This window comes from Oncorhynchus tshawytscha, linkage group LG08 (assembly GCF_018296145.1).
Source record: "Oncorhynchus tshawytscha isolate Ot180627B linkage group LG08, Otsh_v2.0, whole genome shotgun sequence".
Lineage (NCBI taxonomy): Eukaryota > Metazoa > Chordata > Actinopteri > Salmoniformes > Salmonidae > Oncorhynchus > Oncorhynchus tshawytscha.
The window spans coordinates 32,528,454-32,555,168 of record NC_056436.1 but is presented as its reverse complement, the minus strand read 5'-3'; the positions used below and the strand labels follow the sequence as shown (position 1 = coordinate 32,555,168).

At 42.5% G+C, this 26,715-nt stretch overlaps 1 protein-coding gene across 4 annotated transcripts; it reads left to right on the top strand.

Moving 5' to 3' along the window:
* Positions 1 to 895: 895 nt before the first annotated feature.
* On the top strand, positions 896 to 19,095 carry LOC112256612. 4 transcript variants are annotated; one of them, XM_024429964.2, is made up of 6 exons: positions 896 to 1,534; positions 7,534 to 9,045; positions 9,218 to 9,522; positions 10,614 to 10,714; positions 16,811 to 16,910; positions 17,120 to 19,095. In XM_024429964.2, the coding sequence occupies exons 2-6, from the start codon at positions 7,606 to 7,608 to the stop codon at positions 17,247 to 17,249; spliced, it is 2,076 nt and encodes a 691-aa protein (XP_024285732.1). In that variant the 5' UTR covers positions 896 to 1,534; positions 7,534 to 7,605; the 3' UTR covers positions 17,250 to 19,095. The 4 variants fall into 4 exon arrangements, with proteins under 4 accessions (XP_024285732.1, XP_042181368.1, XP_024285733.1 ...); XM_042325434.1 differs by having other exon boundaries at positions 7,378 to 9,045; XM_024429965.2 differs by lacking the exon at positions 896 to 1,534 and adding an exon at positions 1,817 to 2,392.
* The last annotated feature ends 7,620 nt before the right edge of the window (positions 19,096 to 26,715 follow it).

Genomic DNA, 26,715 nt, shown 5'->3' with positions numbered 1-26,715 from the left:
ACAGGCCTACAAGCCCTCAGTCCAGCCTCTCTCAGTCTATTACGGACAGTCTGATCACTGATGGAGGGATTGTGCGTTCCTGGTGTAACTCGGGCAATTGTTGTTGCCATCCTGTACCTGTCCCGCAGGTGTGATGTTGTTGGATGTACAGATCCTGTGGAGGTGTTGTTACACGTGGTCTGCCACTGTGAGGATGATCAGCTGTCCGTCCTGTCTCCCTGTAGCGCTGTCTTAGGCATCTCACAGTACGGACATTGCAATTTATTGACCTGGCCACATCTGCAGTTCTCATGCCTCCTTGCAGCATGCCTAAGGCACGTTCACACAGATGAGCAGGGACCGTGGGCATCTTTCTTTTGGTGTTTTCAGAGTAAGTAGAAAGGCCTCTTTAGTGTCCTAAGTTTTCATAACTATGACCTTAATTGCATACCCTATGTAAGCTGTTAGTGTCTTAACAACTGTTCCACAGGTGCATGTTCATTAATTGTTTATGGTTCATTGAACAAGCATGGAAAACAGTGTTTAAACCCTTTACAATGAAGATCTGTGAAGTTATTTGGATTTTTACGAATCGCCTTGAAATAAAAAGGGACGTTTCTTTTTTTGCTGAGTTTATGTTCGAGTCCCGTCGGTTACAACTATAGCTAACCCTAACCGTTTTCGTAACCTTAACCTATTTATCCTAATAACCTGCCACGTAAATTCTACTTACCTGCTACGAAAAGTCACTTATCCTAGTCAAAACCGGCAGATGTGCCCTGAGAACAGTCATGGTTTCCACTAATGCGATTCAGCCGCTCTGCGTGTGAGTAGCCATAACAACTGCTCGGTTAGGCTGCTGTGCTGCTCAGAGCTCACGAGACATTTGCTACACAGCTAATAACAACATTACAAGATGTAATCAATGAAGGCAGCCGTTGTATTTACCAGAGCTGGATGAATACATGAATAATTGGCGCGTTGAAATCAACTGGGAACTCGGAAAAATTCGAGTTCCGACTGGGAAAAATCGATTTGAACGGTCATCCAACTCGGAATTCCAACTCGGGGCTCTTTCTAGAGCTCTGACTTTCCGAGCTGAAGATCACCGACGTCATGATGTAACCTCGTAATTTCAGAGTTCCCAGTTGTCTTGAACGCGGCAATAGACATAAGTAATTGTGTATTTCTCCGCGTGCATCTGAGGTAAATTAATGACTGGCTACAACTGGAGCGAGGCGCGAGAGTAAACCAGTTCCTCTGGACTGTCGATATGGTTCTGTCCTGAACTTGACTCCCATTCCTGCCAGAGTCCCGTGTGACCCCTGTTTCCGTGTCAAGCTCCTAGTACACACGCCTCACTTCGATTGTATCCAAATAAGGATAGATTTCTGGTCCATCGGTCAAAAATGTACCCTCTAACGTGAAGATGTCACGTGAACTCATTGCTCTTCCTTGCGCATGCAGCTACACGCAGGCACCCCGCTAAATTGAGGCGCCAATTACCACAAGTGTTTTTGGCTGTGCATTGGGTGATTTGACAACAATACAAGTGGTGAGTTTATGAACATTAGCTACTGTTCAGTTAGCTAGTTATACAACCAACTATCAAACTTTTGTGTTGGACCGATAAAAAAATTCTGATGAGGGGGAAGCGACGCGCTAACGTCAACGGTTAACGTTAGTATGTTTTTACAACTTTAACTTACGTAAAACAATACCTAAGATCATTATTGAATAATGACACCTTCAAATAACAGTAAATGAGACGAAATATGCCAACTTGAGCTAGCTAGTCTGCCTCTAAAATGATTTTGAGATGTGTCGTGATGAATCGCATTTCCTAGCGAGCTACAGTGTTGGCTAGCTAACGTTAGTAGAAAAATCAATATAATGGTAATTTTGTGAGGTTAGCCAACTGCATTTAACAGTATACAGTAAGTGTGCATTTCGCATGTGTTTCTAGAACCGTATATTGATAATTTATTCACGTTTAGGTGGTGTTCTGGCTATCAGAGCCAGCCTACCTCTGAAAATAACACAAGGTCCTTAGGCTAACTGTAACGTTCGGCTCCTTAAGAGTACATCTCGGGTTAGGACAGGGTCTGAAGTGCATCTATAACAGGAGAAGCTTTCCAGGGTGGTGCGGCAGGCTCCAGGTCATCAGACTGGGCCCAGAGGAATTGCGCGTGCCCAATTTGACTGAAGCGTGGAGCAAGTTACCCAAAGGCTTTTTTCATATTTTCATTAAGAAACTGACAAAACACACCGGTGCAAGATCAAGTTGACTTACAAAGAGCAAGAGAGGGAGTGCGGTGATGTAGTGTCCACAACTAAAGAGTCATTGTGGAATCTGAGAAGACACGCCTCCCGAAACATGATGGTGTACTACATGCTAACAGAAAGGAACGAGGTGGGTAGCTAGCTAAGTGTATCATTGTTGCAAATTATTTAGAAACAAAAAATCAGATCGCTTAAAAGTTCAGGTCATTTTCATTCTATTGTCTATGCAATAGACTATCATTGAGTTTGGTCCAATAGGCCTGACATATTACCTCTTCCAAAGAGCTTATTGTTTTTGATGGGGTTATTTCGCCTAAAAACCCTTTTAGGCCTGCCAATAGAATATTAAAAAATAAAAATAATAAACTCCGCATTCCTGGCAAGAGTGGCCCGAAGGGTGTTTAGCATCCTCAGTGGCATTGCAAGTACGGAGAGGGTATTCTCCACTGCTGGCCTGCTTTCCAGGCACCATCGCATGAGCCTGAAGCCACAGACTGAAATCCGTAGATTATTCCAATTGACTGATTTCCTATATGACCTGTAATTCAGTCAAATCTTTGAAATTGTTTCATTTATATTTTCGTTCTGACTAAATCCAAGCGAGCATAAGTTTTGGCGCATGATTAAAAAAATATATTTCTCAACTGATAATTGAAGCGCCTCCCATTCAAGTGTAGGTCACAGGCTATCAGTAAATCTCCCACCACTTTACAATGTCAGCTGGAGGCAGGTTTTCATTTTGAAAACATTCATTATTTGAAACCTGAAAGTTTTATTTAATCTTATGAGGCATGTCCCGAGTGGCACAGCGGTCTAAGGCACTGCATCTCAGTGCTAGAGGTGTCACTACACATCCTGGTTCGATTACAGGCTGAATTACAACTGGCTGTGATCGGGAGTCCCATAGGACGGTGCACAATTGGCCCAGCGTCGTTAGGGGATGTTTTGGCCGGGGTAGGCAGTCATTTTAAAATAACTGACTTGCCTAGTTAAATAATTGTGTTTTTTAATAATCTTACCTTGCTTGAAAGTAGCCTATAGGCAAAATGTGTGCCAGTTATGATTTTCATATGTGTGTTTTTGTGTACAGTTTAATTTCAATAACATTTTCTGGAAATTGTCATGTGGTCAATCGTAAAAAAATTATAATCTAAAAGTTTAAAGTCGACTAATGCGAGATCACCAGCCTCTGCCATATTGATACTAGAGGTCGACCGATTAATCAGAATGGCTGATTAATTAGGGCCAATTTAACATTTTCATAACAATCGGAAATCTGTGTTTTTGGGGTGCCGATTTGCCTATTTATTTATTTTTTGTACCTTTTTCATTTAACTAGGCAAGTCAGTTAAGAACACATTCTTATTTTCAATGACGGCCTAGGAACGGTGGGTTAACTGCCTTGTTCAGGGTCAGAACGACAGATTTTCACATTGTCAGCTCGGGAGATCAATCTTGCAACATTACAGTATAATCTGACTGAGTATACAAGTATCTGACTGAGCGGTGGTAGGCAGAAGCAGGTGCGTAAACATTTATTCAAACAGCACTTTTGTGCATTTTGCCAGCAGCTCTTCGTTGTGCGTCAAGCATTGCGCTGTTTATGACTTGAAGCCTATCAACTCCCGAGATGAGGCTGGTGTAACCGAAGTGAAATGGCTAGCGCGCGCTAACTAGAGGGACGGAAGCTATACTGTTACACTGGCAATACTAAAGTGCCTATAAGAACATCCAATAGTCAAAGGTTAATGAAATACAAATGGTATAGAGGGAAATAGTCCTACAACCTAAAACTTCTTACCTGGGAATATTGAAGACTCATGTTAGAAGGAACCACCAGCTTTCATATGCTCTCATGTTCTGAGCAAGGAACTGAAACGTTAGCTTTCTTACATAGCACATATTGCACTTATACTTTCTTCTCCAGCACTTTGTTTTTGCATTATTTAAACCAAATTGAACATGTTTCATTATTTACTTGAGGCTAAATAGATTTTATTGATGTATTATATTAAGTTAAAATCAGTGTTCATTCAGTATTGTTGTAATTGTCATTATTACAATTATTTTTTTTAATCGGCAGTGGCTTTTTTGGTCCTCCAATAATCGGTATCATAATCGGTCAACCTCTAATTGATACATCATGATCCATTGGGGGGTAAAGAAATGAGCACATGGAACTCATAGCCTATAGGCCAATGCAGCAGTAGGCCTATAACTTCCGTTGCTCTTTCACACGGATTGGTGAATATCAATGGGGAGATAGTTGGAAAGATCTTTCAAATAGCTTACTTTGAGGAGCTATAGATTTAATATATAATTTGAAATGGATGTTTAAAATAAAACTTTCGTATATTTCCGCGCAGCAGGCCAGATACTTCTATACATGCGCTCCCTCAACATTATCAGGACAGAGAAACCAGACACATACTCACTTGGAGCACTCCAAACAAAATATTTAAAAAACATATATATACTAATCTCGTAACTGATTATGAAATAAAGCATAACTACTTTCTCACTTCTTTCATAACACATATGGAATCATGTAGTAACCAGAAAAGTGTTTTTGTTACGTTACAACTTTATTCTAAAATTGATTACCCTTTTGTGACACTAGGGGGCAGTATTTTCATTTTTTGAAAAATAACGTTCCCGTAGTAAAACGGGATATTTTGTCAGGACAAGATGCTAGAATATGCATATGATTGACAGCTTAGGATAGAAAACACTCTAAAGTTTCCAAAACTGTGCAAATATTGTCTGAGTATAACAGCACTGATATTGCAGGCGAAAGCCTGAGAAAAATCCAATCCGGAAGTGCCTCATGTTTTGAAAGCGCTGCGTTCCAATGCGTCCCTATTGAGCAGTGAATGGGCTATCAACCAGATTACTTTTTCTCCGTATTCCCCAAGGTGTCTACAGCATTGTGACGTAGTTTTACGCATTTATGTTGAAGAATACCCATAAGCGGCAGCATTGCGCAAGTGGTCACCTGATGCTCCCAGAGTGATTCTCGCGTAAAATACAGAGGTAGCCATTATTCCAATCGGTCCTACTGAAAAACCAATTGTCCCGGTGGATATATTATCGAATAGATATTTGAAAAACACCTTGAGGATTGATTATAAACAATGTTTGCCATGTTTCTGTCGATATTATGGAGCTAATTTGGAATATTTTTCGGTGTTTTCGTGACTGCAATTTCCGGGTGATTTCTCAGCCAAACGTGAAGAACAAACGGAGATATTTCGGCTACAAAAATATTGGCTATCTAACTGGGAGTCTCGTGAGTGAAAACATCTGAAGCTCATCAAAGGTAAACAATTTAATTTGATTGCTTTTCTGATTTCCGTGACCAAGTTACCTGCTGCTAGTTGGACAAAATGCTATGCTAGGCTATCGATAAACTTACACATGCTTGTCTAGCTTTGGCTGTAAAGCATATTTTGAAAATCTGAGATGACAGGGTGATTAACAAAAGGCTAAGCTGTGTCTCAATATATTTCACTTGTGACTTTCATGAATAGGAATATTTTCTAGGAATATTTATGTCCGTTGCGTTATGCTAATTAGTGTCAGTTGATGATTACGCTCCCTCATGCGGGATGGGGAGTCATTAGCGGTTAAATCGTTTCCCCCCCCTCAGAAATCGACACACAACCCCATAATGACAAAGTAAAAACAGGTTTTTAGAATTGTGTGCATATTTTTTATATTTTTTTCAAAAACTGAAATATCACATTTACATAATTATTCAGAACCTTTACTCAGTACTTTCTTGAAGCACCTTTGGCAGCGATTACAGCCTCGATTCTTCTTGGGTATGACGCGGCAAGCTTGGCGCACCTGTATTTGGGGAGTTTCTCCCATTCCTGTCTGCAGATCCTCTCAGGTTGGATGGGGAGCGTCGCTGCACAGCTATTTTCAGGACTCTCCAGAGATGTTTGATTGGGTTCAAGTCCGGGCTCTGGCTAGGCCACTCAAGGACAATCAGAGACATGTCCCGAAGCCACTCCTGTGTTGTCTTGTCCGTGTGCTTGGTATTGTCCTGTTGGAAGGTGAACCTTTGCCCCAGTCTGAGGTCCTGAGTGCTCTGGATAGGTTTTCATCAAGGATCTCTCTGTACTTTGCTCTGTTCATCTTGGCCTCGATCCTGACTAGTCTCCCAGTCCCTGCTGCTGACATCCCCACAGCATGATGCTACCACCACCATGCTTCACTGTAGGGATGGTGCCAGGTTTCCTCCAGACGTGACGCTTGGCAATCAATGCTGCAGACATTTTTTGGTACCCTTCCCCAGATCTGTGCCTTGACACAATCCTGTCTCGGAGCTCTACGGACAATTCCTTCAACCTCACAGGTGGACTCCAATGAAGGTGTAGAAACATCTCAAGGATGATCAATGGAAACCGGATATACCTGAGCTCAATTTCGAGTCTCGTAGCAAAGGGTATGTAAAATAAGGTATTTCTGTTTTTATTTTTAATACAATTGCAAAATTTCTAAAAATCTGTTTTCGCTTTGTCATTATGGTGTATTGTGTGTAGATTGGTGACAAAGTTATTATTATTTTTTATTAGAAGGTTGTAACATAACAATGTGGAAAAAGTCAAGTAGTCGAAATACTTCCCGAAGGCACTGTATATGTATGTTACTACTCGACTAAAACAATCCCGGTCAACCAATAGCCTAACGACCAAACAATCGACCAATTAGGGTCAGCCCTAATTCTTTGGCAACAGCTATGGTTGATATTCCTGCAGTCAGCAGTCCAATTGCACACTCCCTCAACTTGATATATCTGACAATGTGTTGCCTGACACAACTGCGCATTTTAGTGGCCTTTTATTGTCCCCAGGACAAGGTGCACCTGTGTAATGATCATGCTGTTTAATCATCTTCTTGATATGCCTCACCTGTCAGGGTTGATGGATTATTTTGACAAAGGAGAAATGCTCACTAACAGGGATGTAAATACATTTGTGCTTAGAATTTGAGAGAAAAAAGCTTTTTGTGCAGGTGGAACATTTCTGGGATCTTTCATTTCAGCTCATGAAACATTGGACTAACACTTTACATGTTGCGTTTTTATGTGTTTGTTGTTTTTACCAGGTGTACAGGACGTGACTCTTATTCTGAAGGATTCCAAAAATATGTGATCCAGAAGTGCTTAGTTATTCTTTCCTGCTTCACAACTGTAGCTCAGAGAGGGTCTGAATTGGAATTGAAGCAAAATCGTTGTAGATATCATTTTTTTTCTACCCTTAGGAAACATTCTAGAAGAGTTCCTGATCCTGGTATCTGTTTAGCACCAGCTGGTTGACCACTGTATCAGGAGCAATGGAGAGGCCTATCCAGCCTCTGAAGACAATATTTCATAGGCTAAGTAGTGCAAAACCAAGAGGAGATAATAAGAGTTTTGGGCACTTGAGACCACTCTCTGTTTATTCTAGAATGATAACTTGTGAAAACGGTAGGGTTAGTCCTAGCGGCACTAACCAGTCATGGAATTCATCCAATCCATTCTGCAACTTGAAAATAGAGATTGTGAACAACAATGCCCCTACAAGACACAAGAGGCGATTGGATGACTCCTGCCTTGATGACACGTACGAGACTACATACAAAAAGCCCTGCAGTCCTAAGGCCATCTCCCCAGACCTGGCTTGTGTTGTAGTTTCATGCAGCATCCTTCCAGGTGTAGCCACTGTCTCCCCTACCACTGACCTCCAAAAAGTGCCATCTAGTGTTGAAAATACAGTCAAAGATAAAGGTACATCCGAAGCTGTGATATGTGTGCCAAACTCTGATCATATCCAGTGTGGCCAAGCAGGAGAGGCTGGAAGTAGACCGGGTGGTGCTGCAGCTCCAGGCGGCCCCGTATCAAACGGGTCTGAGACCCTGAGCCATGAGCCTGAGAAAGTCTCGATGGACCTTGGTCCTGTTTTTGACTTTGACGTTGACGACATCATGTGCCTGAGCCCCATTGACAGCGACAGGGGGAGCGATGAGGGCATTGAAGCCTTTGTCAATAGCTGTAACAGTTTTTACGACGACTGCACCCGTAACCCCAGTGACGGCGACACCCAGCAAACTAAGCCTTTCTTAGCTCATAGTTCAACACAGAACCATGTTTCAAGGAAGGGATATGACGTAGGAGAGCGGGAGGAGGGGAAAGGAGAGAAGATGGTGGGAGAAAGGGGAAAAGAGGGCAATGAGGAGATAAACCATCAGGAGGAAGAGGAGGTTGTGAGCATTGAGGGTTTTTTTTCCAGGTCCTACCTTGCGGCACTTAAAGCAGGAAAGGACGTGTCTCAGGCTGTGCCACCCCTGCAGCCCCGCATCTCGTCCAGCCCTTTGTTTATGGGGAGGGAGGTGATGCAGAGGCTGCAGGTGGCTGTGTCAGATGATGGGGAGCCTCCATGTCCTCCAGGGTTCCCTGATCCCATTGGGGGCCAGGCTATGGTTTGCCAGCCGCACCAGTCTTTCACTTCGGAGGATGTAGCTTATGGGTTATATGGGGCACCTCTGGTCCCAGTGGAGGGTGCAGATGAGGGCTTGGAGGGTACGGCAGGGGACGATTTGAGTATCGGTGCCCCGATACTGGAGTCCTCATTGTGTCACATTGCCCCAGTGGAGTTCAATGCGGGTTGTGAGGGAAATGTGGTGGAGGGTGGGGGGGGTGTGCTTGATTCAGTTCAGGAGTGCCAGGTCACACTCCTGGCTGAAGAGGTAACCGTGGAGCCCAGCTACGAGAACGCCTTTCCTCTCCAAGTCCAGGTAAGTGGTCCGAACGCATACTTTCTTTTGTTTTCTTAATGTAGCTCTTTGATTTAACTAATCAGTTTTGCCTGCATCAACTGTTAGGATAGCTTATATTTGGTTGTGACTGTATAGTGCTTGTGTGGATTTCTCTGGTCATATTGCTGTAAGACTTTTCTGCCGTGTCCAGGTGAGGTCAGTATTGGTGGTTCCCAGCGTGCAACAGAGCAGCAGCAGCCAACCCTCAACGCTGCCTGAGCAGAAAGTGTCTGAGACCAGGTCTGTGCAGAAACCTTCTCTGGAGAAGAATGTTGTCAAGACGACCACAAGACCTGTCCAGAAACCTTCACCTGGACAGAACATTATCAAGAACACAATTGTCCAGAAACCTTCGCTTGGGCAGAAAGTGACAAAGATAAAACCTGTCCAGGCAGCTTCAACTTCGTCTGACCAGAAAGTGGTCAATACAAGACCTGTCCAGAAAACTGCACCAAGGTACATTTCAGGGTCCTTGATGCTTTCTAAATCTCCTCTAGAGGGAGCAATTTGATGATTTTCTTCCCTATCTGGCATGGCTTAAAATTAACACCCGCCAAATGCAGGCAGATTTTGGCATTGGCGGTAAGATGTCTATTTCACCAGCCATGTTGGCGGGTGGTCAAGGCTCCAGTGCTAGCATTTCACTTGCATTTATGAATTAAAATAGTATGATTTCTAGCAAAATAAATGCATCCGCAGTATTTCTGCCATTTTTTGTTTCATAGTTGGTAAATGAATCGCACAAAGTCAAAGAACTATTAATCCTATAGCCTATCCCACCTCGCTCAGCAACATTGCCTGGCTGGGGGCTGTGCTGACGTGAAGTGCTTAGAAGCGCTACGCATAGGCATAACGAAAGTTAACTGAAGTGAGACTGTCCTTGTGTTTCATGTCTATATACTTTGTTTAGTTCACAAGCTAAGTTGTTTTTCAATGTTTGAGTTTCAACTGCTAGGGAAGAGAAGACGTTGGCTCCTAGTCAGACTCAATCTCACAGGCACAAACATGGCTCAACTGGCATTACCACAGTAACCTCCCACCCTGAAAGGGGCAGGTGAACATTTCTCATCTGACATTTTGGTTTAGACTTGGTCACAAAAGATCAAATGAAACACTATTCCTCATTACATCTTACTAGTAATAAAATTATTGATTTAGAAACATGACAAAGGATGCTCATCCCTTTTTTGTGTTGGTGTAATTCCAGCAGACAAAAAATATTTTGGGTGGTGGGTAAATTTTAAAATCTACATGCCGTAGTTGGCTGTTGGACCAAAAAGTGAGCTTCAGGCCCTGCTGACTGGTATTGTTTCCGGAGAGACTGGTTTATTTTTCTTCTCAGAATGTAGACAGACGGTCTGGTTATTCTCCCACTCAACCACTTCACAAATGCATCTTTATTTAATCAATGCTTTTACATGACTTGAATGGTCAAAGACTCAATAAAGCATTACTTATTCAATTCTGTCAGATCTGAGGTCTTGTGAGAGTGGAAGGAAGCGGAATAGATTTCTTGAGTGTTTGAATTGGGTGGATGTCTTTTCCAGGCCAGTGGTCTATGACAGGGAGGAGGACTGGCAGCGTGAGAAGTGGCTCTATGTGGACTCAGTCACCAGACACATAAGGGAGAACATTGGTGCAGGAGAAGGTAAGAGGTGTATCTCATTATTTGGGATGTTGGGGGCCTGGTGATAACCAGGTGCTTCAATTGGTGAGTTTAGTGAAATGTTCTTGTTATCCCAACATAAGTTATTTCAACTAATTTCTCGTTCTCTTGAAGTCTATTTATCGCCCCAAAACCTTACCCCATTTCCACACTGAGTCCTTATCTTATGGTGTCGTGAATCCTCTGTGGTTGGCTGTAATGATGTGTAAGGCTTTGTGTGAAATCCCATTCTAAGTCAGACTTAATTCATGCCAGTCCTAATAACCTTGAATCCTAACCTACTCATGAATTCTGCTGTGCAGTGCGTAAAGGAAAAGATCAGTCATTTAGAAATGTTAGCGTGTGTGTATGTATATGACAACTGAAATACCACATGTAAGTATTCAGACCCTTTACTCAGTACTTTGTTGAAGCTCATTTGGCAGCGATTACAACCTCAAGTATTTTTGGGTATGACGCTACAAGCTTGGTACACTTGTATTTGGGGAGTTTCTCCCATTCGTCTCTGCAGATCCTCTCGAGCTCTGTCAGGTTGGATGGGGAGCGTCGCTGCACAGCTGTTTTCAGGTCTCTCCAGAGATGTTTAATCGGGTTCAAGTCCGGGCTCTGGCTGGGCCACTCAAGGACATTCAGAGACTTATCAAATCTGATTTGTCACATGCGCCGAATGCACACTTACAAGCCATTAATTAACCAACAGTGCAGTTCAAGTAATACAGTTAATATTTTCTTAACTAAATAAAATAAAAGTAACAGAAGAATTACATAACAATAACGAGGCTATATACAGGGGCCCGGTACCGAGTAAATGTGCAGGGGTACAGGTTAGTCGAGGTAATTTGTACATGTACACTACCGGTCAAATGTTTTAGGACACCTACTAATTTTCTTTTTTTATATTTTCTAGAATAATAGTGAAGACATCAAGACTATGAAATAACACATATGGAATCATGTAGTAACCAAAAAAGTGTAAAATAAAACAAAATATATTTTCTATTTGAGATTCTTCAAATAGCCACCCTTTTCCTTGATTGCCAAGAGCGTGCAAAGCTTTCTCTCAACCAGCTTCACCTGGAATCCTTTTCCAACAGTCTTGAAGGAGTTCCCACATATGCTGTACACTTGTTGGCTGCTTTTCCTTCACTCTGCAGTCTGACTCATCCCAAACCATCTCAATTTGGTTGAGGTCGGGGGATTGTGGGATGCAGCACTCCCATCACTCTCCTTGGTGAAATAGCCCTTACACAGCCTGGAGATGTGTTGGGTCATTGTCCTGTTGAAAAACAAATGATCGTCCCACTAAGCCCAAACCAGATGGGATGGTGTATCGCTGCAGAATGCTGTGGTAACCATGCTGGTTAAGTGTGCCTTGAATTCTAAATAAATCAGACAGTGTCACCAGCAAAGCACATGCACAGCATAACACCTCCTCCTCCATGCTTTACGGTGGGAAATACACATGCGGAGATCATCTGTTCACCTGTCTCACAAAGACATGGAGGTTGGAACTAAAATGTTCCAATTTGGACTCTAGACCAAAGGACAAGTTTCCACTGGTCTAATGTCCATTGCTCGTGTTTCTTTGCCCAAGCAAGTCTCTTCTTCTTATTGATGCCCTTTAGTATTAGTTTTTTTGCAGCAATTCTACCATGAAGGTCTGACTCTAGGTCCAAGAGGCTTTTAAACAGCTTCTACCCCCAAATCAAATTTTATTTGTCACATACACATGGTTAGTAGATGTAAATGCGAGTGTAGTGAAATGCTTTGGCTTCTAGTTCCGACAATGCAGTAATAACCAACGAGTAATCTAACCTAACAATTCCACAACTACTACCTTATACACACAAGTGTAAAGGGACAAAGACTATGTACATAAAGATATGTGAATGAGTGCTGGTACAGAACGGCATAGGAAAGATGCAGTAGATGGTATAGAGTACAGTGTATATACATATGAGTAATGTAGGGTATATAAACAAAGTGGTTAGTGATACATTTATTACATAAAGATGGCAAGATGCAGTAGATGATATAGAGTACAGTACATACATATGAGATGAGTAATGTAGGGTATGTAAACATTATATTAAGTGGCATTGTTTAAAGTGGCTAGTGATACATTTTTTACATCCATTTCCATTATTAAAGTGGCTGGAGTTGATTCAGTATGTTGGCAGCAGCCACTCAATGTTAATGGTGGCTGTTTAACAGTCTGATGGCCTTGAGATAGAAGCTGTTTTTCAGTCTCTCGGTCCCTGCTTTGATGCACCTGTACTGACTTCGCCTTCTGGATGACGCTGCCTCTTCAACAATTCAGTTTGTCCATGATGTGTACGCGAGGAACTTAAAACTTACTACCCTCTCCACTCCTGTCCCGTCGATGTGGATAGGGGGTGCTCCCTCTGCTGTTTCCTGAAGTCCACAATCATCTCCTTTTTGTTGACGTTGAGTGTGAGGTTATTTTCCTGACACCACACTCCGAGGGCTTTTACCTCCTCCCTGTAGGCCGTCTCGTTGTTGTTGGTAATCAAGCCTACCACTTTAGTGTCATCCGCAAACTTGATGATTGAGTTGGAGGCGTGCATGGCCACGCAGTCGTGGGTGAACAGGGAGTACAGGAGAGTGCTCAGAACGCACCCTTGTGTGGCCCCAGTGTTGAGGATCAGCGGGGTGGAGATGTTGTTACCTACCCTCACCACCTGGGGGTGGCCCGTCAGGAAGTCCAGTACCCAGTTGCACAGGGGGGGGGGGTTGAGACCCAGGGTCTCGAGCTTGATGATGAGTTTGGAGGGTACTATGGTGTTGAATGCTGAGCTGTAGTAGATGAACAGCATTCTCACATAGGTCCAGATGGGTTAGGGCGGTGTGGTTGCGATTGCGTCGTCTGTGGACCTATTGGGGCGGTAAGCAAATTGGAGTGGGTCTAGGGTGTCAGGTAGGGTGGAGGTGATATGGTCCTTGACTAGTCTCTCAAAGCACTTCATGACGACTGAAGTGAGTGCTACGGGGCGGTAGTCGTATAGCTCAGTTACCTTAGCTTTCTTGGGAACAGGAACAATGGTGGCCCTCTTGAAGCATGTGGGAACAGCAGACTGGGATAAGGATTGATTGAATATGTCCGTAAACACACCAGCCAGCTGGTCTGCGCATGCTCTAAAGACGCGGCTAGGGATGCCGTCTGGGCCTGCAGCCTTGCGAGGGTTAACACGTTTAAATGTTTTACTCGCGTTGGCTGCAGTGAAGGAGAGCCCGCAGGTTTTGGTAGCGGGCCATGTCAGTGGCACTGTATTGTCCTCAAAGCGAGCAAAAAAGTTATTTAGTCTGTCTGGGAGCAAGACATCCTGGTCCGCGACAGGGCTGGTTTTCTTTTTGTAATCCGTGATTGACTGTAGACCCTGCCACATACCTCTTGTGTCTGAGCTGTTGAATTGAGATTCTACTTTGTCTCTATACTGACACTTAGCTTGTTTGATTGCCTTGCGGCTGGAACAGCTACACTATTTGTTTCCGGTCACCTTGCCCTGGTTAAAAGCAGTGGTTTGCGCTTTCAGTTTCGTGCGAATGCTGCCATCAATCCACGGTTTCTGGTTTGGGAATGTTTTAATCGTTGCTGTGGGTATAACGTCGCCGATGCACTTTCTAATGAACTTGCTCACCGAATCAGCATATTCGTCAATGTTGTTGTTGTTGGACGCAATGCGGAACATATCCCAATCCACGTGATTGAAGCAGTCTTGAAGCGTGGAATTGGATTTGTCAGACCAGCATTGAACAGACCTGTGTGCGGGAGCTTCTTGTTTTAGTTTCTGTCTGTAGGCCGGAAGCAACAAAATGGAGTCGTGGTCAGCTTTACCGAAAGGAGTGCGGGGGAGGGCCTTATATGCGTCGCGGAAGTTAGAATAACAATGATCCGGGGTTTTACCAGACCTGGTAGCACAATCGATATGCTGATAGAATTTAGGGAGTCTTGTTTTCAGATTAGCCTTGTTAAAATCCCCAGCTACAATGAATGCAGCCTCAGGATATGTGGTTTCCAGTTTACATAGTCAAATAAGGTTCGTTCAGGGCCATCGATGTGTCTGCTTGGGGGGGAATATATACGGCTGTGATTATAATCGAAGATAATTCCCTTGGTAGATAATGCTGTCGCCATTTGATTGTGAGGAATTCTAAGTCAGGTGAACAGAAGGACTTGAGTTCCTGTATGTTGTTATGATCACACCACGTCTCGTTAATCATAAGGCATACCCCCCCGGCCCTCTTCTTACCAGAAAGATGCTTGTTTCTGTCGGCGCGATGCGTGACGAAACCAGCTGGCTGCACCGACTCCGTTAGCGTCTCTCGAGTGAGCCATGTTTCCGTGAAGTAAAGAACGTTAGTCTCTGTCTCTCTGGAATGCTACCCTTGCTCGGATTTCATCAACCTTGTTGTCAAGAGACTGAACATTGGCGAGTAGTATGATAGGGAGCGGTGCACGATGTGCCCGTCTCTGGAGCCTGACCAGAAGACCGCTTCGTTTGCCCCTTTTACGGCGTTGTTATTTAGGGTCGCCGGCTGGGATCCGATCCATTGTCCTGGGTGGAAGGCAAAACACAGGATCCGCTTCAGGAGAGTCATATTCTTGGTCGTACTGATGGTGAGTTGACGTTGCTCTTATATTCAGTAGTTCCTCCCAACTGTATGTAATGAAACCTAAGATTACCTGGGGTACCAATGTAAGAAATAACACGTAAAAAAAAAAAAGAAACACTGCATAGTTTCCTAGGAACGCGAAGCGAGGCGGCCATCTCTGTCGGCACCGGACTAGAAAGCCATAAGACTCCTGAACATCTAGTCAAATGGCTACCCAGACTATTTGCATTGCCCCTCTCCACACCACTGCCTGTATAGTCACTCTAATTAACTCTACCTACATGTACATACTACCTCAACGAACCAGTGCCCTGCACATTGACTCTGTACCGGCATCCCCCTTATATATATATATATATATATATATATATATATATATAATTTTATTTTACTGCGGGTCTTTAATTACTTGTTACTTTTATCTCACCTTATCTGTATTTTTTTAAACTACATTATCACTACTAGGGGTTCGTAAGTAAGCGTTTCACAGTAATTTTGTATTTGGCGCATGTGACTAATACAATTTGATTCAGTCTCTGAACAGTTGATGTTGAGATGTCTGTTACTTGAACTCTGAAGCATTTATTTAATTGATTTGGGTGGCTACTTTGAAGAATATAAAATATATTTAGATTAACATTTTTGTGTACTACATAATTCCATGTTTGTTATTTCATGTTGATGGCTTCACTATTATTCTACAATGTAGAAAATAGTACCATTTCTTTAAAGAAAAAAACATTGAATGAGTAGGTGTGTCCAAACTTTTGACTGGTACTGTAGGTGGTTCCAAATGAACTAAAGCCAGCCCTGTAACTGACACACAAGTCAGAAAGCACTTGCACGTCATTGACACGGATTTCCACAAAGTTCCCACTTCAGATTTCCCACTTCAAGCCCAAATATACCATACTTTGAATAAAATTGACAATTGTGCAACATCATAGGTAAGCTCTGGGCATCATCTTTTTTTTTGCTGGTGTAGGCGCTTAAGCCGTCGCCAGGTACTTTACCACACATGTAACAAATCTTAAGAGCCGCTTGGGCTAGGATAATCACCTTCACTAGGAAGTTGTCTTGGATTTTCATTGATAATTTGACTTTTTTCACAGAAATACTGTTATTAGGACTTGCTCACTGACTGGCTAGGTTTTTCTTAATTGTCTATTTTGTGCCATAATTATATCCTTTTTGTTATCGACACAGCTTAATCTAATATTATTAATAAAAATAATGGTAATGGTCATTTAGCAGACACTTATCTGAAGCCACTTGTTCTAGATTTCTGAATAATGCTTGTAATGACCCTCAAATGGCATGATTCCCAGGTTTTCTGTGCCATTGATGCTGTATATTCTTGCCGTCCTGTATCTTCTTTTTCATAGTACTTGTTCAGCTTGTAGTGTGTGTGTGTGTGTGCTACCTGTATGGGTTTGTCTCCAGGGGTGATGACTGAGCTGCTGAACCTGATGAACCATGTGGCCGATCAGAGACCAGGCACCGACGGCAGGCAGTGGCAGCACCCCTCGGATCTCACCCGCAGGTACAGGCATCTACATGCGTGTTTTTCTACTGCTGCCCTCTGTAGAGGACATTTCAGTCTTAATTGGACAATTGATTGCATCTTTTCTAATGCAGTCACATACTCCTTTCTGAGTATTGATTTCACTTTACCCCATACAATTTTTTTTTCTCGTTTTTAAGAAAGCGCAGTTTTGATTTTATTTTTTTTCTCAAATGTTTGTTCATCAGAAATTACCAAAGACGATTTGGAAATGACAGAACAAATTACACTCTGGACGAATGGCAGAACCAGAACTACAGGAACCACCAGCGCTTTGCCAATCTCCCACAGATCTTTGAGAGAAGACCAGTTCTGTAAATCCAAGCAACAGGGCATTTTACCAGAGGAATGTATAGGGCAGTACACTTTTAAATTTGGCAAATGACATCACTCAGGTCATTAGGTGTCTAAGATTTGAGCTCTTATATTGTAAGCCTAGAACCACGGTTAAAACTTGAATGAATCCTTTACTTCTTCTCAGCTTTTAACAACGTCTTTCACTTATTGTTTTTTGTTTGAAGTCAATTAATTTATCCTCGCTCAAGATTTGTATGTTTATTGTTAGTGTCTTGAAGCCCAGAGATTTTTTTTTTTTTTCAATTTGTTCGATCTGAGACAGTAATATTGTGGATTTTAGTGTGATTCATCTATTTTCTTGTTGTACTTTAATTTAAATTATGTTCCTTTCAGCTTACCATCCAGTATAATCATAACATTGATGACAGAAAAGGAACAAAAATAACGTAATAGCCAATCGTTGTGCGTGCCTGTCTCCTGTCTGCACTTATTTCCTTTTTGTACTGTCACTCCTAGTTTGTGCTAGGCACCTTGTTTGCACAGGCTTGTTTTAATGTTTTAAAGAACTCCTTTTTGAATATTGTGCACATTTCCCTGGCTAAACTCTTATTTGTGCAGTTGAATTTCTTTCCCCATACATGTTGCATTCTTGCTGTTGAAGTACAAACAAATCATCCAACACTTTGTTAGTACTTGGTTCTGATTAGCCCCTTGGTTCAGTTGGAACACTTTGAAGGGACAATCAAATCCTAACTGATCTACACCATTTCCAAGGTGTGGTGCCGTATGTATTGTTCCAGATGCTGTTCACTTACTGCCTCTGGCCTGTCATTTGTTTATTAGCATATGCCTGAGTATTTGAGGCCATGTTATGGTTGCTTGATGTTTTTGTTCCATCTTAGATTTCATGTCTAACAAAATTAAGGGAGTTAGTTTGTCACATGGATTAGGTCAACTCTTAAAATTCTCTACTTTATCTATATTCTGTGCAGCGAAGCGATATGGATTGGCCTTGTCTCTCCAACACAAGCATCAATACATCTGTAAACATAATCTAGTGTGGGAATTTGGTGAGAAACCCGATTTGTAGGGATCTGTTATGTGTGGCCTATTTTCTTTGACATTGTGAATCTCGGCACATTTCTCGCACAGGTTTCTGATTTCACATTAAAAGCAGTTGCCTGAAACCCTGAGTGAACTTTTACAAGGATGAATGTCTAGCCCAGTCAGAATACCATATGAGTGCACTCGATGACTGAGGAGATATTGCATGTGGCTCACTGATGCTAATAGAATAGAGGTTTCATTTATAAGAAAAAATAAATGGAGCACTTTGGCAGTTTACAATAAAGATGATGGAATTGCAGTGCAGCCTACCTATGACCATTTTCAATATGAACTACCCCATCTAAGCTTGCTTACTAATTTACTTTATCTTTTAGGTTCTCATAATCATATATGCTATTCAACCTCTGATTTAAGCTTATTGCTAACAGCTTTAAATAGCATATGATTTAATTACCTACATGTGGATATGGTAGGCCATCATTGTAAATAAGAATTTGTTCTGAACTGACTTGCCTAGTTAAATAAAAAATGTGGATATAAACACTAAGCTCAAGTTCATCCCTCTCAATTACCATTGTTGGAATCCTGGAAGAAAATTATTTGACATGGTCTATTGGTACTGTAGTATTTTGAATCCAGCTGTGAGAAAAGGAGCAGAAACTGATTTAATGTTAAATCACTTATTTTATTAACCGTACACAAGTAAGCATACACCATAATCCACATTATAGACATTGTGTAACCTTGTGCATAATCGTATAACCATGCTATCCCTCATTAAAGAGCAACATGCACTTTCTGATTTGGCCTTGTTTTAGATTTGGTTCATGAAGAAATGCTAGATGCAGTGACTGAATTCAAATGTGAGTTTGATGTGGGTGTCTTGTGTGTTTGCAGGGGGGAAGAGTTAGCCAAATTATTTAGCCAATTAGCTTCAGATGGCAGGTGTGCAACTGGCAATATTGGTTGGACATTGGATAGCCTATCTCCGGGGCTAGTTAGAGACCGTCAATTAATTACACAATTTTTCATGTTGCAAACATTTTCATTGTCTCATTCTTAGTTTTCTCATTTAAATGCTTTCAATATTTGTATATACATTTATACAATTTATAGTTTGGTTTGAGTCATTTAAATTTGAAGCTACAGTACCAGTCAAATGTTTTGACACCTACTCATTACAGGGTTTTTCTTTATTTTTACTATTTTCTACATTTGTAGAGTAATAGTGAAGACAAACTATGAAATAACACATGGAATCATGTAGTAACCAAAAACGTGTGAAACAAATCTAAATATATTTGAGATTCTTCAAAGTAGCCACCCTTCGCCTTGATGACAGCTTTGCACACTCTTGGCATTCTCTCAATCAAATCAAATTCTATGAATCATATGCGCCGAATACAACCGGTGTAGACCTTACAGTGAAATGCTTACTTACGAGCCCCTAACCGACGGTGCAGTTTAAAAAAATACGGATAAGAGATAAAAGTAACAAGTAATTAAAGCGCAGCAGTAAAACATAACAATATATACAGGTGGGTGCCAGTTAGTTGAGGTAGTATGTACATTTAGGTAGAGTTAATTAAAGTGACCATGCATAGATGACAATGCGAGTAGCCATTTGACAAGATGTTCTGGAGTCTTATAGCTTGGGGGTAGCTCTTTAGAAGCTTCTACCCTCTTTAGAGGCCTCTTGGACCTAGACTTGGACCTAGACTCCGGTACCGCTTGCCATGTGGTAGCAGTCTGACTATTTTTATGACTAGGGTGGCTGGAGTCGGACAATTTTTAGGGCCTTCCTCAGACACCGCCTGGTATAGAGGTCCTGGATGGCAGGAAGCTTGGCCCCAGTGATGTACTGGGTCGTTCTCACTACCCTCTGTAGTGCCTTGCAGTCGAAGGCCGAGCAGTTGCCATACCAGGCAGTGATGCAACTAGTCAGGATGTTCTCTGGTGCAGCTGTAGAACCTTTTTTGAGGATCTGAGGACCCATGCCAAATCTTTTCAGTCTCCTGGGGGGGGGGGATAGCTTTTGTCGTGCCCACTTCACAACTGTCATGGTGTGCTTGGACCTTGTTAGTTTGTTGGTGATGTGGACACCAAGGAACTTGAAGCTCTCAACCTGCTTCACTGCAGCCCTGTCGATGAGAATGTGCTCGGTTCTATTTTTCCTGTAGTCCACAATCACCTCCTTTGTCTTGATCACGTTGAGAGAGAGCTGGTTGTCCTGGCACCCCATGGCCACGTCTCTGACCTCCCTATATGCTGTTTCGTTGTCGGTGATCAGGCCTACCACTTTTGTCGTCTGCAAATTTAATGATGGCGTTGGAGTCGTGCCTGGCCGAGCAGTCATGAGTGAACGGGGAGTACAGGAGGGGGCTGAGCATGCACTCCTGAGGGGGCTCCTGTGTTGAGGATCAGCGTGGCAGATGTGTTGTTTACCTACCCTTTCCACCTGGGGGCGGCCCGTCAGCATGTCCAGGATCCAGTTACAGAGGGAGGTGTTTAGTCCCAGATTCCTTAGCTTATTGATGAGCTTTGAGGGCACTATGGTGTTGAACGCTGAGCTGTATTCACGTAATAGCATTTTCACATAGGTGTTCCTTTTGTCCAAGTGGGAAAGGGCAGTGTGGAGTGCAATAGAGACTGCATCATCTGTAGATCTGTTGGGGCGGTATGCAAATTGGACTGGGTCTAGGGTTTCTGGGATGATGGTGTTGATGTGAGCCATGGCCAGTCTTTCAAAGCACTTCATGGCTACAGATGTGAGTGCTACGGACCGGTAGTCATTTAGGCAGGTTACCTTAGTGTTCTTTGTACAGGCACTATGGTGGTCTGCATAAAACATGTTGGTATTACAGACTCAGACAGGGAGCAGTCAAATGTCAGCGAAGACACTTGCTAGTTGGTCAGTGCATGCTTGCAGTACACATCTTGGTAATCCATCTGGCCCTGCAGCCTTGTGAATGTTGACCCGTCTAAACATCTTACTTACATTGGCTGTGGAGAGCGTGATCACACAGTCTTACGGTACAGATGGCGCTCTCATGCATGTTTCAGTGTTATACAAAGAATATAGATAATCTCTCGGTAGGTAATGTGGACTGCAGCATATCATGAGAAACTCTACCTCAGGCGTGCAATAGCTCGAGACTTCCTTAGGTATCGTGCACCAGCTGTTTTTTACAAAAATACATAGACCGCCACCCCTTGTCTTAGCAGACACCACTGTTCTATCCTGCCGGTACATCGTATAACCAGCCAGCTCTATGTTGATATTGTTGTCGTTCAGCCACGACCCTGTGAAGCATAAGATGTTAGTTTTTAATGTCCCTTTGGTAGTTAAATCTTCCCAATAACTCCTCCATTTTATTGTCCAAAGATTGCATGTTTACTAGCAGAGTTGAGAGGAGTGTGGGTTAATTTGATCACCTTCGACTCCTCAGAAGGAAGCCCGCCCTCCGGCCTCTTTCTCCACCGCCTCTTCACGAAGATCAATGGGGTCGGGTCTGTTCCCGTGGTAGCTCTATATCCTCCACCTCGGGCTTTTCAAAGTCGTGAAAGAAGTCAAATTATTCTGCTAGTCCATGGTGAGTAATTGCAGTCCTGATATCTAGAAGTTATTTTCGGTCATAAGAGACGGTAGCGGCAAAATTACGTACAAAAATAAGTTCCAAACAACGCAGATAAACAAACAAAAAAACAATCTGTTGGGGGCACGTAAAACACCTGCCTTCTGCTCCGGCGCCATCTCAGCTTAATGAGGTGGTCACCTTGAATGCATTTCAATTAATAGGTGTTCCTTGTTAATTTGTTGAATTACTTTCCTTAATGCGTTTCAGCCAATCCATTGTGTTGTGACAAGATAAGGGTGGTATACAAGAACCTCTCAAATAAGCAAAGAGAAACGACAGTCCATTATTACTAAGACATGAAGGTCAGTCAATACAGAACATTTCAAGAACCTTGAAAGTTTCTTCAAGTGCAGTTGCAAAAACCAGCAAGCGCTATGATGAAACTGGCTCTCATGAGGACTGCCACAGGAAAGGAAGACCCAGAGTTACCTCTGTTGCAGAGGATAAGTTCATTAGAGTTAACTACTCCTCAGATGCAGCCCAAATAAATCACAGAGTTCAAGTAACAGACACATCTCAACATCAACTTTTCAGAGGAGACTGTGTGAATCAGGCCTTCATGGTCAAATTGCTGCAAAGAAACCACTAATAAAGGACACCAATAAGAAGAGACTTGCTTTGGCCAAGAAACACGCACAATGGACATTAGACTGGAAATCTGTCCTTTTGGTCTGATTATTTCAAATTTGAGATTGTTGATTCCAACCGCTGTGTCTGTGAGACGCAGAGTAGGTGAACAGATGATCTCCGCATGTGTGGTTCCCATCGTGAAGCATGGAGGAGGAGGTGTGAGGGTGCTTTGCTTGTGACACTGATTTATTTAGAATTCATTGCACAATTAACCAGCATGGCTACCACACCATTCTGCAGCGATATGCCATCCCATCTGGTTTGCACTTAGTGAGACTATAATTTGTTTTTCAACAGGACAATGACCCATAGGGCTATTTGACCAAGAAGGAGAGTGATGGTGCTGCATCAGATGACCTGGCCTCCACAATCGCCCGACCTCTACCCAATTGAGATGGTTTGGGATGAGTTGGACCGCAGAGTGAAGGAATAGCAGCAAGAAAATGCTAAGCATATGTGGGAACTCTTTCAAAACTGTTGGAAAAGCATTCCTCATGAAGCTGGTTGAGAGAATGCCTAGAGTGTGCAAAGCTGTCCTCGAGGCAAAGGGTGGCTACTTTGAAGAATATAAAATATATTTTGATATGTTGAACACTTTTTGGTTACTACATGATTCCATGTGTTATTTCATAGCTTTGATGTCTTCACTGTTATTCTACAATATAAAAAAAAATAGTAAAATAGGTGTGTCCACACTTTTGACTGGTACTGTATTTTTCGGGAAAGTATTCAAAAGTTTTTTTTAAAGTATTCCCCTTGACTTTTTCCATGTTTCGTTACGGCATTATTCTAAAATGGATTAAATGAATACAAGTATTCTGAAATCTACACACAATACCCCATAACGACAAAGAGAAAACAGATTTTTAGAAAGGTTCGCTAATTTATATACATCCTTGAGATGTTTCAGCAACTTGATGGGAGTCCACCGGATGATAAATTCAATTGATTGAACATGATTTGGAAAGGCACACACCTGTCTATATAGAGTCCCACAGTTTACAGTGCATGTCAGAGCAAAAACCAAGCCATGAGGTTGAAGGATTTGTCCGTAGAGCTTCGAGACTGGATTGTGTCGAGGCACAGGTCTGGGGAAGGGTACCAAGAAATGTCTGCAGCATTGTAGGTCCCCATGAACACAGAGGCCTCCATCATTCTTAAATGGAAGAAGTTTGGAACCACCAAGACTCTTCCTAGAGCTGGCAACAATCGGGGGAGAAGGGCCTTGGTCAGGGAGGTGACCAAGAACCCAATGGTCACTCTGACAGAGCTCTAGAGTTCCTCTGTGGAGATGGTTGTCCTTCTGGAAGGTTCTCCCATCTCTGCAGCAGTCCACTAATCAGGCCTTTATGATAAAGTGGCCAGACGGAAGCCACTCCTCGGTAAAAGACACGACAGTCTGCTTGGAGTTTGCCAAAAGGCACCTAAGACTCTGACCATGAGAAACAAGATTCTCTGGTCAGATGAAACCAAGATGGAACTTTTTGGCCTGAATGTCAAGTGTCACATTTGGAGGAAACCTGGCACCATCCCTACGGTGAAGCATGGTGGTGGCATGGGGATGTTTTTCAGCGGCAGGGACTGGGAGACTAGTCAGGATCGAGGGAAAGATGTGCGAGGCAAAGTACGGAGAGATCCTTGATGAAAACCTGCTCCAGAGCATTCAGGACCTCAGACTGGGGCGAAGGTTCACCTTCCAACAGGACAATGCAGGAGGGACTTCGGGACAAGTCTCAATGTCCTTGAGTGGTCCAGCCAGAGCCCGGACTTGAATCTGATTGAACATCTCTGGAGAGACCTGAAAATTGCTGTGCACTAACGCTCCACATCCAACCTGACAGAGCTTGAGAGGCTCTGCAGAGAAGAATGGGAGAAACTCCCCAAATATAGGTGTGCCAAGCTTGTAGCGTAATACCCAAGAAGACTCGAGGCTGTGATCGCTGCCAAAGGTGTTTCAACAAAGTACTGAGTGAAGGGTCTGAATACTTATGTAAATGTGATATTTTGAGGGGAGCGATTTTTGTATACTTTTGCAAACATTTCTAAGAAACAGTTTTTGCTTTGTCATTATGTGGTATTGTGTGTAGTTTGAGGGGGGATTTAACAATTTAATAGATTTTAGAATATGGCTGCAACATAAGATGTGGAAAAAGTCGAGGGGTCTGAATACGAATGCACTGTGCATTGTATAATTTACTTATGGTCCCGAACTAGCCCTATAGCTATAACCCAAATTTGCCACGGACAATATGATTGGGATGCGTGCTGCTGCACTCCGAATTGATGATTACCTGCATGCTGCCAGCTGTGGGCAGGATTGAAACAAACCCAACCTTCATTTACGTTGTGATGCAGTCACGACCTCAAGTCTCACACAACTCTGTTTTGGACGAGACTGACTTCATGACGCAATGTTCCTATTTACACTTTTGTCAATTTTGACATTAGATAAATGTTTTTTATCGATGCGTCATAGGCTGTTTTTTAAATGAGAATCCCTTTGCTCTATTACAAAGAACCAAAGTAAAACTAAATGGACTGGGAAAAAAACACAATTTAGTATGACATTGTTTTTCTATTTTCCTTGCCTGATATTATCATTAGATTAAACCTCAAGTACTATCCCCTATTTTTCATCCTATGAAGAGAGCAAATCAACCCTCTCAAGTAAGCAAACACAATTTTTCAGCATTCTAAAAAGTGTGGGTTCCCACAAGACCTAAGTAGACTGTTGTTCTTACAGTAAGTATAAAGAAAAAGCAAAGTTCCCCCTCAGTAGTTCCAGCTGGGCTCTATTAGGCCCATCTGAATACTGTACCTTTTCTTCTTTTTTTTGTATTTCCACTAATTGGTCTTTTGACCAATGATATCAGATCTTTTCACATCAGATCTTTTTCAGAGCTGATCTGATTGGTCAAAAGACCAATTAGTGAAAAAAATATCAGAATTGGTCTGCCTGGATATGGAAATCTCTGACAGCAGTTATTTTACAACTTTACAGAGCCTCTATCTCCCAAGGGACTGAGATCCAAAGAAACCAAAAGGTTACAGAGAACTGTTGGCCATAGAAATATAATTATTTCTATGCTTTGCTGTTCGCCTTGTGCGGATGACTGATCAATCCCACTGTATCCTTCCTATGACACTAGGGCATATTGAGACAGAGAGCCAAGTGTCAGGCTAAGCTCCTCCACAAAGCTCCCCTCCTGTGACAGTAAAAGGCTGTTAGCTTTTGATATGTCTTGGTCACAGCCGCCTCTGATGTTTATTCAAATAACACAGCAACAGTCATTGTTTACAGCCAGCCTCGGACTGCAGGGAGCTGCTCCCAGAGCCAGTCAAGCAGATCATAATGCAGAACTGCAACCATAGATTCTTCAAAGCATGGTTGGGCCACAACTTGGCAACATAACAACTTGCTTTACAGTACATTAGCCCTAAAATGCATTAATATTATTGAAACCAGAATTTAAAAAAAATGGTATTTACATTGGCAACATTGTGTAAATGGTGTGCCATAATGAAAATTTATGCTACGCTTAATTGAAAAACTTTAAGCAATTTTTAATAAGACTTGAGCACTGTATTGATAATGTTTGGCCCTGACTATTAATCTCAGTGTAACAGAAAGTTTAGAGTTGCCCAATCTAATGCGGACAGTAAAATGCCAATTTTAAAAACTGCAAGGAGGTAGGTGAATGAGAAATAAGCCATGCTTGGGTGCCTTTGAGAAATGTAGTGCTGGCACACTGCAAACAGACAAGGCCCCAGTTCAAAGAAATCATCCAGGGAGATGATCATCATTATCTGTTACTGAGTCAACAGATACCTATCGATTGCAATGAGCTACCAGTTCCAACAGTCTTAAGGACAGATGCTTTCAACCTTCAGCATAGAAACTTTTGTGAGAAGTGCTGATGGGGTAATGCAGCAGCACAACGTTTGGAGACCTCGCCAGCAAGTTTGTCCTCCGAACATCCATATGTCTGTATTAATCCATCATATGGGCCTCCTCCTTTCTCAGTCTCCCTCCTTTTCTCTCTCTCTCTCTCTTTCCTCCATTTCTGCTTAAAGCCTGCTCTTGTCCCTGACACGAATCACTGCTTATTGGAGAAATGGAAGCTGAGTTCTGCTCCCCTCTTTCTCATTAA